This window comes from Notothenia coriiceps, unplaced genomic scaffold (assembly GCF_000735185.1).
Source record: "Notothenia coriiceps isolate Sejong01 unplaced genomic scaffold, NC01 NC01_scaffold00009245, whole genome shotgun sequence".
Taxonomy (NCBI): Eukaryota; Metazoa; Chordata; class Actinopteri; order Perciformes; family Nototheniidae; genus Notothenia; species Notothenia coriiceps.
In genome coordinates this window covers 49,264-65,698 of record NW_011341946.1, presented here as the reverse complement: position 1 = coordinate 65,698, position 16,435 = coordinate 49,264, and the positions used below count along the sequence as shown (strand labels likewise).

Genomic DNA, 16,435 nt, shown 5'->3' with positions numbered 1-16,435 from the left:
ACACACACTCTTTATGTCTCCCTGGTTAGTCTTCTCTTCGCTCTGTAACAGCATGCTCGGGGCTGCAATATTGCATGAAGGGTGCTTTAGAGAGATAAGAGTTTATTTTATTGTTTCTTCTGCATTTGTTACTTGTTGGATATTTACACCCTCTTGTGTGGTATGGTCGTGCTGCGCACCGTTGGCAAGGCTCGAGATCTATGCCGGGACGTAGGTCCCCTCGCGCTTGGTGCCCGTCGTGGCGCAACAATCTCGTCAGAGTTTGGACAGGAAGTTGCAGATCAGCTGGAGCTGGCCTGCGCAGCGAGTGCGGTCAACGACGGTACGGGCAGCTGCCTGCAGGGACGTGCACCTGTTCTGAATTGTTAATGTGTGGATTCTAAAGATCAGATTCGAGGTATGGCAGTCTCGAACAGATGTGGTTCTTATCATATATTTCGTATGTGTATTCCTATAGGGACAGAGTATCTATCATTGTAGTTTTGGGGCGGCTTTTTTTAGGGACGTGATTTTTTTTGGTTTTTGGTTGTGTTAAAAAATGCAGCACACATTCAGGGCATTTTTATTAGTGTTGCATAAATCTAGAATTTGCTATTGTGGGGTATATTGCGGTACAACATATAGTAGCATCACACAGAGAGAAGTACATGGGATCAACGTCTCAAAGAAAATGGTACATACATTGGGTATTATCATCAAAGAACCAACAAGAAATATCAGATAAATGGATCAGGTAGCACGTAAATTCTAAATACTACACAACACTGGTGATCATTAATATGTGACGTAGTCTTTTGACGTGGCGCTGACTTAAGGAGGTCACTTGCTAGTGTGGTGTGCGGGAAATCCGACTTTTTCCCTGTTTCGATTGTCATGAGACCATTTCAACTTTGTGTCCCTTTCTTGTGGATAGAGAATGAGACTTGTCTGAGTAGTTTCAGGATAAAGAAGAGTTGCGCTCGTCTCTCTTGTATGTTGTTCCTGAGATCCATTTCTATCTAGTGATAATATCGCCGTGTCTGGAAATGAGCAGATCAAGATTTTGGCCAGCTTTGTGATTTCATAAACGATGTTTGTGGCCTGTGTACACCATTAGCCAATCAGCAACCAAGGTAACCCCCCCCCCCCAACGCTTGATCACCGGCGGTGATCCCCCTCCTCCTAGAGCACCATTGTGTTCTTTGTAACCAAATCTCTCTCAGAGGGGCGTGGGGAGTGGCTCCTTATTTTCATTTTCAAGTAACAGACAGAGAATCAGCACTTTGGAAACAGGGCTGAAACAGAGGGGATTATGGGATGCTGCAATAATCTGTTTGGTCTTTGGAGCCAAACACTTCAGAGACATGTTTTGTATATATCTGAGACCTATAATATATTGATGAAAAACAGTCTAATAGGGGACCTTTTTTAAAATGTCAGGATCCAGATATTTGTATGCAGGAGATTTCACACGTGGCCCTTGCAGGAATGAAAATAGACGCAAGGGCACCTGACAATTTAACTGTTATTCTCCACGTGTTACTGGAGCTTTGAGTGCAACCACAAGCATCCATGAGCCTGGTTATGTTGGCATTTCTAGAGGTTTAATAAATCTTCAAAATGTATAATATTTAATTCTAATACCCACTGGTGCTATCAGTTTCACTTCCATGTGTTTCTAGGACCATTTGTACCATCATTGTATCTTAAACAATGTTTGATCTTTATTTTAACTCTTATTTCAGCTGTTCGATACCCAGGAGCTTAAGAATTACAATTTATGCTTGAATAATCTTCGAAAGACAACTATTTCAACTCTGGATGCCGTTGCTGTGGCTCTCTTGCACAAGGTGGGTCTGATGACATAACAGGTTGTAGCAGATTGACTGTCTTTCCGTATACTTTTAAATAACTATCTCTATTTTCTTTGGACTGCAGGTGTTCAACTGGAGGGTGGTCGATTGTGATTTGGCTATCGGACTCTGTACGCTCCTCCCCAAAGCAGAAGTCTTAAAAATACTCTGGAAGTTTATTGACAACACCTGGCAGAACTATGACAAAATTCTGGTAGGCAATGATCCCTTGATCGTCAAACCTTTATATATTATGAAAGTTAAAAGGCGCTTTCACACCGGAGTACTTTTCCCCGTACTTTTCCCGTTTAGTTCCGATAGTTCCTGGAATTTTGCGTTCACACCAAAAAGAGAACTTAGTTCATGAGAACTTTTACCCCCTTGTTAGTGCCTGCCAGAGAGGTGGTACTTTCCTGGGGAGAAAAAAGTTCCAATTTCGATTGGCTGGGCAAATTGCAAACCACGCCCTGTAAAACTCGAAAAGGTTTTTTGAAGCCGCCATTGTATTTGCCGGCATTAGCATTATTAGCATTACCCAGCGCACCAACTCAGAGGAATAACTTATGGCAACACAAAAGAAACATGGGAGCGGTGGAGGATGGGGAGGGTTCGGGCGTTCTGGCGATTTACTCGGTAGTCCCCAACCTCCGGGGTACTGTCCGTCCGGTGGACTCTCGGGTGGCAGTATTACGCCGTGAAGGGTGTTGGCGGCCTGCGAGTAAACCCAAAGCAGAAGAAGGAAGAAGGGATCGTCAGGCGGCTTCATTGCCGTAATCTTCCCTCAGGGCACTTATGTCCGGTGGTGAACGCGCATCTGTCTTAGTTCCATTGGGTATCTAAGTGCTGGGAAACATAAGTACGGCAAAGTACGTGTGGTGTGAAGCGGCCCTAAAGTGAAAGTGAGAAATGCATCGAATTGGTATCTACACTCACACCCATAGATCTCTCTCTGCTCTATATTACGTAGTACATATATATTCATAGTATAGTATACGAGTACAGTGCCTTTTCACACTCTACTCCATTGCATTGCAAAAAAATGTACATGACACTGACAACATTTTAATCAAAAACTGGATCGATAAGTCTCGGGAGGCGTAAGCATCTTGCACGAAAGCTAAACTGAAATCCTCCACTGTATTTTAGGAGTTCACAAACTGACCTCCTCTTTTCTAAAGTGTTTTCTAATTAAGAGAAAAAAAAATTTAATCGTTCAGTAAAGATAGATGGCGATGTTCTTGAGCCAAATCTAACCGGCGACTGTCTACGTTAATTCAGGCTGGGCCAGGATCCGGGGCCATCTTGCCTGCTTGTACGGAGGCCAGAGGACGAGAGAAGTTCTCTCCTCTCACTGGATCGCTGAATGGGGCATGCGCAAAGCTTGCCAATTGGAGGTGTGAGGATGAAAAGCACTCATGTTTATTTTCATCTTATACTACTAGTTGCTGGCTTTGTTGACTTGACATTTTAACGATGCGACTCTGCCTCTGCTCTGCTGAAGATATCTATGCAGCTGTGTTCCGTCAGCGTCCGTGCAGATAAGGGGAGTCTGATCCTCTGATCTGGTGAAAACCAGAGGATCACCCCCAGAGATCCACTCTTGCAGTACTGCGCAGGTCAGCTGCTGTACTATAATAATAGCTCAATATCAGCGGGCCATATTTTCAGAAAAGCTAAGGTCCCTGAGCCGGCTATCATTCTTGGAGGCTTCAATCCACTTCTACATCCTCGCTTGAAAGCAACGCTTTCTTTGATCTAAATATTTTGATTATTGAGCATTAACAGGTTTATATTTCGAGACCATACTCGTTCAATAACCATTTGGACCATACCCTTTCTGCCGTCGATCAATTTTTCACACTCACAGCTAAAGACTCTCTCCTGTTCGGAGCCAATAGAATTGGAGGGATGAAACCCTCTAATGGTCTTCACATGCAGAGCAAACAGCACACACCAGTGACAAGTTGGTCTCTCTGCTTTTAACCCACTCCCCAGTACAGGAGAAGTCTAAGTACTAAGAGGCAGTGGGCAGCTATTGTACAGCGCCCGGGGAGCAATGGGAGGTGAGGGGGGAAGGGGGGTGTCTGGTTGCCTTGTCAGGGCACACGGCACGGCACGCGGAGGTGAACTGGGGACCCTCTCCAAGTCAGTATCCACAACTCCATATTCTTCACGTTCTGGTCGCGGACTCTGAACCGGCGATCCCTACAGATCTCCCAAGCTCAAGCCCTTTACTGACTGACGCCACATGCGCGGGCGAAGCGGTCTCCTGCGAGGTTGAGGGGTTGAGGGGCGTTAGGAGCCCAGCTGGCTGCCATGTGATGTACGGCGCCCGGGGAGAGTGTAGGGACGGTGCCGGTTGCTCAGGGACACTCGGTAGCACGTTGGTCCTTTCCGGGACTTGAACTGGCTGACCCTTCCAGTTGCCAAGGCCAACTCCTATGAAATTTGCCACCACCCGCCCCGTATGTTGTTCATTGAAATGACGAGCTGATGGGTAGATTGTGTTGGTTGACTTGAGTAAGGGGTAAGATAGACTCTTCTTCCATGGGCTACAAAAACACACTGTGTACTTGATTTGTTTTAAATAATAACTTGCCATGAGTGGAATAAGAGCTATTATTGGGCGTATGCATTTTGTATATACCACTCCAGATTGCAATGATTTGCTTATTAGCTTCTCAGCAGTCTAAAATGATTTGCGACATACTATACAGCGTTAATGCACTTTCACATATTAGACTATAACTACGTTTTTGGGAAACATTTTCGCACTTTTCTTTTGGACAAAAGGGGCCATTAAATACGGATTCTGCTGAATAGAAATTCGTTTGTTGAGCTTTATAGTTGTGTTCTTTGGTTTCATGTTACTGTATTGTGAAAGCAGCTTGATTTGAAGGACCGATCCTATTTTTGAGTAAGGGAACCAAATGAGACTTTCTTCTCAACATCCAGGGGATAACAAAAAACACTGCGTAAAGTCCCCCATGTTTGTTTTAGAATAATTTGGAGTAGCAATAAAATATTATACATAAATCATTAGATTGGGTGATCTCTTTTTACACCTCCCACATAACTTACCATCGAAAACAAGGGACAGATGTATTGCTCGCCAAAAAGTCCATAGTACTTCTTAATTTCTCAACAGAACTGTAAACGGAAAAAGCGCACCGTAGTAATTCAGAATATAGGCTCCTCCCTTGCCTGCCTGGCAGCACTTTTTGGGCCTGGACCCGTGACAGCATGATCAACCCAGTCCATCACACACGCTTGCTGCTGCTCCAAGCCGGCGAAGGAAGGTGGCCCGGGGAGGCCAGGGGGCAATCAGGAGGCAGACGGGGCCAGCCCTCTGTGTCATGCGATGACTGGAGGGCAAGGTCCTGCAGATCAATCCGATGTTGCAAACACGGCAGCCAGCTCACCGAGGCAGGCCTCTGTGCTGTGATTATTCAAGGTTTGTGCAAAGGGGGAGACAACCTAGAAAGACAGGATCGCATTTTGAGTGTTTTTTATCAGGAGTTAGCATTACCTGATAAGCTTCGACTAGGGAGCTGCAGCCGATTTCTGGGGAAGAAAAAATCTAAATTGGCGATTTTTCTGACAGAATAGTTGGCGATTCGAATTGCGCGATATTTGTTTTTACATGCGACGCCGCACCGAAGTTTCATGTACATTTTGTTCCCTTCACTGTAGCTCGGGCTGCGGGGGTGCTAAGAGAGCGGGAGCATGTTGATACGAGACTTCCTAGCCGAGTTATGGCCGCTTTTTACAATAAACTTACCGTTGGGTCGCTTAAAAACAATATCTGGCAAATTCGAATCGCAATATCTGTCAGAAAAATCGCAAATTCAGATTTTTTGCCCAAATCCGTGCAGGGCCCCTAGTCCCAAGAAGTTATCAGTAATGTGAACTCCTGATAAAAAAACACTCCAAAATGGAGCCTTCTTCTAGTTTGTCCCCCTCTTGCACAAACCCTTGGAATAATACAAGGCACGAGGCTGTCGGTGAGGCTGGCTTGGTGTTGCTGCAAGCCATCGGGATGACTCTGGCCAGGAGCTCCCGGCCTCCAGCTCATCGGGCCAATGACACAGCGAGGCCCTGCGTCTCTTCCCTGATTGGGCCCCTGGCTCCCCGGCAGCCTTCCTCGTCCGTTGGAAGCGCAGCAGCAAGGTGTGATGTAGCTGTTGATCATGGCTGTCCACGTCAGGCCAAAGTGCGCAGGCAGAAAGGAGGGAAGCATACCACTGAATACTACGGCTGGGGTTTTCCTTGTTTACAGCTTCTGTTGAGAAATAAAAATATAAATGGGACTTTTTTGGCAAGGGCCCAATACATTCTGTCCCTTGCGATTTTTAGAGGTAATATCATGGAGTTGTAAAAAAAGATATACTGCCAATCATCAAATTATTAATTATAATATTATTATTCTACCCCAATTTTCTAAAAACAAACATGGAGACTTTACGCAGTTTNGAGCCTGTGACCTAAGATTGTCATAACTACACTGTAGCTAATGTACACATGGCAATAAAAGCCTTGATTCTTATCTTTCTTTTTTATATTTTATACAATTACAGAATTGTATAAAATATAAAAAAGAAAGATAAGAATCAAGGCTTTTATTGCCATGTGTACATTAGCTACAGTGTAGTTATGACAATCTTAGGTCACAGGCTCCTCCAACAGTGCAACACAATACAACAGATGATGCAAGTAAATAAAATAGAATAGAAAAAGTGCAGAATAGTCTATATACAAGTAATTGGAATATTGATACAAGTTGCAAACATAAAAAACATAAATCGTGTGCACTGAGGTAGCACAAAGTATTTAGTTAATAATGCTATCAAGATAAATGTGACAATTTATCTATTATCAATTTTAGATCATCCAGTCCGATTAAAAACGGTAAGTAAATAAGGCACATGATTGCACTCACCAGTAGGAGTAGCAGTGGGGGAATGTGATCCTGCCCCCCCGCTCCTCCTGCTGCCCCCGCTGTGCACCGACAGGCCCTGCAGCCGGGAGGAGGGGGGTCGCCGGTGGTCCGGTGCTGTGAGGCCACATCGTGGGCAGGTGGGCTTCTGGAGGTCACACTGAGGCCTCTTAAGCCCCGCCCCCTCCTGTGAGGCCTCGGCTCCTCGGGCTGCAGCGGGCTGAGGCTGGGCTGCACAGAGAGGGGAGGTGGTCTGGTCTGTCAACATCATCACAAAGCCAATTTAATCTGTGATCAATCTGGTCTTAAGTAGTAGAAACAGACTGGTACGTTTGTATCAGTTTTTTTTATGAACATCCTTGTTTTGCACCCATCACTTACTCCAGGAGTCTCAATTTTTCCTCGCTGTATTGTTTGCTCTACGGTCTCACAGTTTCCACTTACTGCTGATGAGGTCAGGGGAGGTGGTGTTTCCTCTGCTCACAGGGTTCCGTGCTGGAAGGGTTTCCTCCACTGATTTTAAAGACGCACTCCCTTGAGAATCATCAGAAGAAGGTCATGTTACCTGCTAAGTTCTCAAAAGGTACTCCAATGACCACACCAACATAAAAAGGCTGCATTTCAGAACAATTAGCTTTTATTGTCCCACATTGAGACGGTAGTCATTTATTAAAATCACTACTTTATATAATATGTTCTGAGTAACCCTGCCTTCTCAACTTTAAATAATTAACTAAGATGGTTCTTTAATTTTTGTATTGTGTTTCTTGGTTTTTAACACCCTGCCTAGTGGGATGTTTTTTCAGCGACACTGAAAAGCTTAAATATCTTTGGGATGAAAATGGTAAACTTTACAGATAAAGAGTGGCTCTACAACAGTATAAATAACATCTATTTTTTCTTAAGGTTAAGCAAAACAAATAACTAGTGGAGCAAGAGTGTGCACGTTTAAAGAAAATAGGCTTGTTTTATAGCTTGTCAGAAACTTGCCTTTAGTTGGGTTGCTCTGCTCCTCCGTCCCGTCCTCAGGTACTTGGTCTCCAGATAACATGTCTGATACTCATCCTGCTCTAATCTCTGTTTCCCTGTTTATAACCGCTCTCCCTGTGCATCGTCCTGCTTCTGTCAGCACCGTCCGGGAGGTCAGGAAACCTCCAACAACACCCAACATGCCGGCTGAGTCACCGCTCAGGAGACTGTGAGCTGCTCTCAATCTGTGTGTGTATGTTTGTGTGTGTATTGTTGTTCAGGAACTTAGTTACACTCCCTTTCTCAGCCGATCCCTGAGATCCGCTCTGAGGTCTGCTGGTGTGACTCCAGGTTGCCTTCTCTGTTCTGCTTTTAGTCACCTAACACAATGGAGACACATACTCCATAAGTGTGTCAGCTGAAAACTGTATGTATGCAGGCTCACTCACCCTTCACACACACACATACAAACCTATGGAAACAAAGACAATTACTAATTTGCTCTGTGAAATTATAATTCATGCTAAAAGTAATGGTTTTTTATTAATTTTACCTTTATTCAAACATTTGGTCCAACCCACATGGTATAAGAAAATGTAAAGACATTTCTGGATTAAACATATCATCTACAAAACAATACAAATTTTTTTTATTAAATCATGTGATTCTCTTTACTTTCAAATGACATACTGTATGTAGAATAGAATATACTCATTTAATGTCATTATACATGTACAATGAGATAATAAATGCTTCTCCCTTTCAAGGGTGCCATCAAAACAAAAAAACATCACAACATAAGACAACAAATAAGGAATAAGGAATAAAGTGCAGTAGTTATTTCCAGGAGTATAACAATAACATCTGTAATGTAATCAATAATAATAATAATATGTATTTATAATAATAATAATATGTACAGAGTCACATTTATGATGATTAAGAGGTATGATTTCATGTGTTAAGAGCAATGATGGCTCTTGGGAAAAAAACTGTCATTGAGTCTGTTTGTTTTGGATTGTATACACCTGTAGCGCCTGCCGGAGGGAAGCAGGTTGAACAGGTGAAAGCCGGGGTGTGAACTGTCCTTGTCCATGTGTGTACATATTTTCAGAATAAGGACTATTAATTTCTATAGGGGGGGATTTACCCCTATAGGACAAGTAATGCTTTGAGTTGTATTAAAGGTCCCATGTCATGCTTTTCTGGTTATTACCCGTCCCCTTGTGTGTTATGAAGGTTTTTCTGCATGTAAACGGTCTGCAGAGTCACAAACCCTCAAAGTACACCCTGTAGCGAGTAAAACTCTAACACAGAAAAGACCNGGGGGTTACCTTGGTTGCTGATTGGCTAATGGTTACACAAGCCAAAACATCGTTATGACATCACAAAGTGGCCAAAATCTGATCAGCTCATTTCCAGACAGGTTTTTATAGAAATGGATCAGGACAAAAAGAGAGAGAATCTTTTTTCCTGAAACTTTCAGAGTCTCTTTACACAGAGGGGACACATGTTGATGTATACAAGACAGGAAAAAGTGGATTTTGCACAATAGGTGACCTTTAAAGTAGGACCAGTAAAATAGTCATTAATGATACAGTGCATTGTGTTATGTATTAGTTTGTGTCCTGTATTTATCTGTATTTTCTTGTTGAGTTCTTTGTGTTATAATGTATGTACCTTTTGTTGAGTTGTGTACTGTTTCTTATGCATTTGTTGTGCTAACCCCACATTGCACATTAGATTGCACTATAAATGCTGTGGTGTGTGGCATTTATTTTATGATAGATACCTGTCCCTATAGGAATACACATCAAAATATAATGTATCTGTTGCCGCCATACCTGCAAACTGATCTTTATGTCCATAACATTAGAGGTGACGTGCTGCAGGCAGCTGCCGTACGAGTTGACCAGCACTCTGAGGGCCAGCTCCAGCTGACTGCACTCCTGTAAACTCTGCAGGATGTTGGCCAGGGGCCCGAGGAGGGGCTTCAGGTAGTTCGAGCCTGCAGGTGGGCCACACAACACACGAGGTAAATATCCAAAATAACAAATTCAAGAAGAAAACAATAAAATAAACTTTATTTCTAAAGCACCCTTCATGCAATATGCAGCCCGACATGCTTTACAGAGCAAGAGAAGATAACGAGGGAGAATAAAGAGTGAGGAACATAATTAAAAACAAGTAAAGAGTCTTTAAATTTACTTTTAACAATTCAAAAGGGAGTTTGCTTTTCTAAGATCCACAGTTCGGGCCATAAAAACAAAAAGCAGCCTCCCCAGATTTATTGTAAAATACTTTAAGTACTTCTAAAATATAAGCTTTTTATACAGTACCCTTTTCAAAAGAGCAGTGTGACAGACAGGAGCAGTCCAGTGGGTACAGCTTGGTATCTGCAGGATAGTAACAGATGATTAGGACCAGTGCGCTGTAACTTATGGTGAGCATGAAATACTAAAGAGACATTAAGTAGAAGATTATTTTGAGCATGTTACCCAGAGAAATAGGCAGCAAGCAGTTGGTTATTTCATATTGGACTGGAAGCACAGACACCGGGTCCAGAACAATGCAATCTTCATTAAAAACATCCTGAAAACTCCACTGAGAGTGTGGGTCTTTTTCTGTCTCCAAGGTCGGATCCTGGGACAGACAATTCATACATTTAGATCATTTCAATTTTTTTTTAAAGTAAGGCATTAATCGATTTCAACTTCTAGGTGCTTTTCCTGCTCATGTCTGGGAACATTTATAACTATTCATATTAAAAAGGAAACTACTGTTTCACTGTAGTTGTACAAAATTCTGCCTCAACATGTTAGATAATAGATAATCCTCTATCCAAGAGAAAGCACCTGGTAGATCTCCTCATTTGTATTATAAGCTGATTCAAATGTTAGCAGTAAAAAATTAAAATGTATATATTAAGCACAAACCAAAATAACATAAAAACAGCGTCATTGTTTGGAGAAACATGAGATACTGACCTTGGCTATAAAGCCATAGTCGTCTGATAACTGACACTGATGATAGACATCCATCGCGATGTGTGTGCACTTGCAGAGCTCCAGGCAGTCCAGCAGCAGATCTGAAACGGTCATTATATTATAAGGTCTAGTTAAATATCTACTGAGGTAATCGGTCCAGTGACAAGTTTTGCAGATTGTATGAACGTGAAACGTCAATGAAGATTGTTGCGGCTCATTTTCCAATAAATGAAGTTGCTAGAAAGGCTAAGACTATGCTTTGACGCGTTTAAAGGATAACAGTCGGTTTTAAAGTTAAGTTTAAAAGGTCCCACGACATGCTTTTCCGGTTATTACCCCTTGTGTGTTATGAAGCTTTTTCTGCATGTAAACGGTCTGCAGAGTCACAAACCATCAAAGTACACCCTGTAGCGAGTAAAACTCTAACACAGAAAATACCTGTCTATGCTGCCCCAGAACACCTCGTTGGAGATTTCTCTTTTTACTTCCTTTACTTATTGGGTATAGTGACGTATTTCGGGTATAGTGATGTAACGTCCGCAGAGCCGTTACGTTTGGGCCAATCCGGACTTCCTCACACACACACAGACACACTCGGCGGGACGTTGCGAGGCTCGCTGCTGCGAGGAGCGGGACACTGAGTTGGCTCNTCAAGGCGCCACAGAGCGGAAAGAGCGGCTGGGGGTGTGGTCACCTCGGTTACGAGTGCACCGCGGAACTCAGCCTGAGCACACACACAAACTCCCAGCCAGGCTGCGGGTGTGTGTGTGTTTCGGGCTGAGTTTCGCTGTGTCTCGCTGTCTCGCAGACGGCCACTGGGCTCACAGGGAGAGGGGGGCAGGAGCTCCAACAAGCCGTTTAGGACAGAGAGTGAATACACATACTATACAGAGATGCTGCATGAGAAACCAATGTGAGTTTGGAAAATTGCACAATATACATTTATTTTAGTAGACCTCAACAATGGAATTATGATCAGTAGAAATGGCCATGACATGGGACCTTTAAATATAATTGTTTGGCATAAAAAAAAACATAATTTAAGGCTATTTTATGTCCTTCCTCAATATTTGGAGTTTCCATACTCTAATTATATAACTAAATAACTATGTTATAACTGATGCCATTAAGATGCGGTAAATATAAATATATTCTCATGTATCCACACCCCTATTATTTGTGTGAGAGCACAGAATCAATCAATCATTAATTCTGAGCCATTCGTAAAGAAAATCCAACCATTAATATCTAATTAAATTAAAGTTGGTGACATAAAAAACACAGAGGAGGAGTTGATGAAGACAGGACAGCTGGCGACAGCATCATCATCCTCACTGAGGAGGAGATGAACAGAGACCAGCCCTTTGTGAGCGCTGTTGACTAAGTGCTGTCAGAAGAGCTGCGCTGAGGAGATGTTGACTCGCCTCACCGTGAGTCTACGGCACATCAAAGCAACACATAAGTGAAGCTGTTGAAGTTGTCTCGCACCATGCTAACTTTCAGTCAGTGAACGCAGCGTGGAGAGGCAGTCAGAAGGAAATGTCATCTAATAGGCTGACAGCGAATCAAAGGAAGCCCTGAGAGAACAGCAAACTTAAAGACAACTCGTTATCAGCAAAGACAATTACTGACATTAGTCAAAACAAGGAGCTGAGAATCTGAGGCCTTTGTTCTGTCGTAACATCTTCACTGCATGGAGGAGAAGATGCTTTGGTTTATTTATTTATTTTGTTATTATTATAGCATTTTAAATGATAAAAGTAAGGATAACCTAATATATAATTTCAGTAATCATCAAAAGACAAACAACCGTGAATTTAACAAAATAATGTTTATGTGATAATGTTAATAATTTTTATTTGAAGCAGGTATTAGAATGTATGGCACTTTTCATTAATTTAATTCATAGATTTTTCTAAATCATAGGTAACTTTCATGTTTTCACGCTTACTACATAAACACGAATTGAATAATAATTGTTTGAAATAATATTGTTAATATTGTTATTGAAGTTGTTTGTTGCAGCAATGTGTTAAAGGATTTGGATTGGACAGAATATTTACTGTATGTAAATATATATTGTGAATTATCCTCATGTTCAGTTTGACATAATCATTCATACTTCTTGTTATAATTAGCCAGATTGAAAAATATAACCCTGCTACTGCAATCCAAAAAAGATATAATATTCAAATGTATTTTTCATGTAAAATACCCTTTTACACTCCCGCAGGTGTAAACATGCCATGTTAGAAAATGTGTGGTATTAAAGTGTACTTGTGGGTAACAAAGCTAAACCGTGCAGAATATTTTAATTTGGTTTTAATGTAAAGTTTTGACTCAAATATGTTTTCTACAACATCATTAATCTCACGTGAAACAATGATACCATAAACAGCTTTAATGACACGGTGACAAGTTTGGATATATTAATTACATTGTAATCAGACACTTTGTACATACAGTTACAGACAAACACATTTATATAAATACAGAGGTGTTTGTGCACAGCATCTAATGTAAACACTCAAAATGGTACAAAAGTGGAATGTTTGGCACAATCTTTATTCCATAAGTTACATGTAGAGAAACAGGAAAAAACACGAGACAAAAAAACTTTGGTCACTTAAAAAAAAAGTAACATTGATAAAACACCTTCAGCAGACCGATGAGGTTTGAGGCGCAGGGGAGGCGTGTGGCGCAGTGGACTAGTGCGTTGGTGTTCGGATCAGGGGAGCACAGGTTCAAACCCCACTGCAGTCAGCATGTCGTTGTGTCCCTGAGACACTTCACCCCAAATTGCTCCTGTTGGGATTGCCCACAGTACTGAGTATGTAAGTCGCTTCGGATAAAAGCGTCTAACAAGTAACATGTCAATTAACTACAGGGGTCCCTCAGGGCTCTGTTCTCGGTCCCCTCCTCTTCTCCCTGTACACAAACTCGCTCGGGTCTGTCATTAGCCCGCATGGTTTTTCATACCACTGCTACGCTGACGACACCCAATTAATTCTGTCCTTTCCCCGCTCAGAGACCCAGGTCGTCGCACGCATCTCTGCTTGCCTAGCAGACATCTCTCGATGGATGTCTGCTCACCACCTCAAGCTCAACCTTGACAAGACTGAACTGCTTTTCCTTCCGGGAAAAGATTGTCCCACTCTTGACCTAACAATCAACATCGGCACCTCTATCGTTTCCCCGACTCAGACTGCAAGGAATCTGGGTGTGATAACAAACTGTCCTTCACTGCAAACATCGCTGCTACAACCCGCTGCTGCAGATACACCCTTTACAACATCAGGAGGATACGTCCCCAGCTGACCCAGAAAGCAACGCAGGTTCTGGTCCAGGCTCTCGTCATCTCACGCCTAGACTACTGCAACTCCCTCCTGGCTGGTCTACCTGCATGTGCCATCCGACCTCTGCAGCTCATCCAGAATGCAGCGGCTCGTCTGGGTCTTCAACTTCCTAAAATTCTCCCACACACGCCGCTCCTCCGCTCCTTCACTGCTTCCAGTTAACTGCTAGAATCCAACTTCAGAACACTGGTTCTGTGCCGTACATGCTGTGAATGGATCTGGCCCTCCTACATCCAGGACATGGTTAAACGTACACCAACACGTGCACTCCGCTCTGATCAGCAAAAGCGCTGCACCGCCTGCGAGGGGGAACCAAGTTCCCATCAGCAAAAACATGTGGTTTTTGCTATCTGGTCTCCAAATGGTGAATGAGCTCCCCATTGACATCAGGGACAGGCAGATAGCTACACATCTTCCGGCGCAGTACTGAAACTCATCTTCTTTCGATCCACTTCGATCTATAGAATTACTAACAAAGAACTGCTAACAGAGCACTATATACTACAAAGGACTGGCTTATCTAAAGCCAGTTGATAGCACTTGAAATGTTTTAGCTCTATGGAAACCTGATGTACTTATGGATTCTTGTTTTCTGCAAGTTTGGTATTTTGTCGGGTCGAACGCACTTTATTGTAGTCGGCTTTGTATATAAAAGCGTTCAGCTAAATGCAATGTAATTATGTCAATGATGAGATGACAGAGAGAGCCACAGCACCACTGTGTTATCAATATATTCACAAACAGAAAACCTTCACCAAAAAACATCCGTGTTCTTCTCTTACTACGAGACCCAACATTAACTCTGTACATCATGTTAATAACAACAAAGATCAGCGCTTTGACCGTTAGAATAAAAACATTTACATGAATAGAGTTGGACACCCGTTAATATGACATCATTTCTCGACCCATCCGTTCTTCACTTCCAGTTCGACTGTGTAAAAGTTTCCATATTTTATTGCTACGCTGATGCTTGTCATGATGCACTGTTATTCGCCATGTACAAAAGATCATATTCTTGGCCACATGATAGTTCCAGACAACTGCAGTCTGGAACCACGCTATTGCGAATCTTTTATACACCTTTACATCTCATTTTAAACTGGATCACTGTAAAGTGTTGATCTTATCTTTCAACTATATGTGGTGTTCAAAGTCCACACGGATAAAATACCAGTCACTAATTTTTTCTTCTTCTTTCGGGCTACAATGCAGAAGTTAAAGTGGATAGCTACTAGATTCTTCATCAAGTATGAACATGTTTCAATTGTTCTGCATGGTATGTAATATCTGGTTGAATCTGCCATATCATGGACCACATTTCAGAATATCTCTCTATTTTCAAGGTGTATTAGTCAAATGCGTTTTATTTTGCCGACAATTTCCAGGCGTTCCTGACACAAACACATGGAAGGTCGTACCGATGACATAACAGATTTATACTATGTTCTCGTGTCATGTTCTCTGAGCATTCTGTACCAGTGTGTCTGTTATCAGATTCGCTGCTGATATGTCGGCAAGATAGTTAGACGATCGTCTGAGTTCAACAAATGCACTTCGTGTTAAGATAGCGATATTGCTGAAATTTGACTGCCGCATTATATGCTGCAGATACCAACAGTCATTCATCATTAACAGCATGCAAACATGTTAAACGTGATTTCACCAATTATTGATCAATCTGAACGCTATCCAAACTTTTGACTGGCAGACATTGTACGCCCTTAAGGTCAGGATAGAGACATATAGTGCGCTGCGTTCGTTATCGCTTGTTGCTTTGAAGAACCATTAGTGAAAGAAGTAAAGATCAACACTTAAATGATCCATCATTTAATAAGAGATGTCAATGTATTTATAGGTGTTGAATGGTGTGTATTCAAAGCTGTCACATGTGGACCTGAACATTGTGGGAAAAGTTGTGATATTGCTGTTTGTTTTCAGACATGGCGATTAACGGCATCCATGACAAGCATAAAGCGTAAATAAAAATATATGAGAAAAATTGTTACACAGTCAGAAAACTGGAGTTGGGAACTGATGGGGTCGGAGAAATGATGTCCTTTTTAAGGGTCCAACTCTTTCATGTAAATGTTTTATTCTAACGGTCAAAAGCGCTGATCTTTTTGTTATAACATGATGTACAGAGTTATGTTTGGTCTCGTGATAAGAGAGAAAGACACGGATGTTTTTGGTGAAGGTTTTCTGTTTGTGAAATATTTGATAACACAGTGTGTGCTGTGGCTTCTCTCTGTCATCTCATCATTACATTACATTACATTGGCATTTAGCTGAACGCTTTATACAAAGCGACTTACAATAAGTGCGTCGACCGACAAAATACAAACTTGAAAGAAA

At 42.1% G+C, this 16,435-nt stretch overlaps 2 protein-coding genes and 1 long non-coding RNA gene across 3 annotated transcripts in view; 1 reads left to right on the top strand and 2 right to left on the bottom strand.

Moving 5' to 3' along the window:
• The window catches only part of LOC104945164 (myoD family inhibitor domain-containing protein), a 41,211-nt gene extending 33,289 nt beyond the window's left edge, over positions 1 to 7,922 (bottom strand). Inside the window, exons 1-3 of the mRNA XM_010770787.1 lie at positions 7,759 to 7,922; positions 7,213 to 7,302; positions 6,772 to 6,999 (exon numbers count right to left, since the gene is read on the bottom strand). Of these exons, the coding sequence (XP_010769089.1) occupies positions 6,772 to 6,999; positions 7,213 to 7,302; positions 7,759 to 7,819 (379 nt within the window). The 5' untranslated portion in view covers positions 7,820 to 7,922. The remainder of the gene's footprint in view (positions 1 to 6,771; positions 7,000 to 7,212; positions 7,303 to 7,758) is intronic.
• LOC104945163 (uncharacterized) lies at positions 1,728 to 3,149 on the top strand. The gene is made up of 3 exons (XR_798311.1): positions 1,728 to 1,829; positions 1,918 to 2,046; positions 3,111 to 3,149. It is a non-coding gene; the product is annotated as an uncharacterized lncRNA (long non-coding RNA).
• Positions 7,923 to 8,040: 118 nt separating the features above from the next.
• LOC104945189 (kinetochore-associated protein 1-like) lies at positions 8,041 to 10,823 on the bottom strand. Its single transcript, XM_010770820.1, has 5 exons — positions 10,725 to 10,823; positions 10,236 to 10,380; positions 10,077 to 10,133; positions 9,582 to 9,745; positions 8,041 to 8,106 (listed from the first exon to the last, which is right to left on the bottom strand). Exons 1-5 carry the CDS (start codon positions 10,776 to 10,778, stop codon positions 8,041 to 8,043), a joined length of 486 nt encoding a protein of 161 aa, XP_010769122.1. The 5' UTR covers positions 10,779 to 10,823.
• Positions 10,824 to 16,435: the final 5,612 nt, after the last annotated feature.

What these genes read in the sequence shown, in the direction of transcription:
- LOC104945189 (XM_010770820.1), bottom strand. Translation starts at nt 10,778, where the DNA reads ATGGATGTCTATCATCAGTGTCAGTTATCAGACGACTATGGCTTTATA. An exon ending in ACTATGGCTTTATAGCCAAG is followed by an intron (nt 10,381 to 10,724) that starts GTCAGTATCTCA and finishes TGTCTGTCCCAG; the next exon opens with GATCCGACCTTGGAGACAGA. An exon ending in ACATAAAGATCAGTTTGCAG is followed by an intron (nt 8,107 to 9,581) that starts GTATGGCGGCAA and finishes GGTGACTAAAAG; the next exon opens with CAGAACAGAGAAGGCAACCT.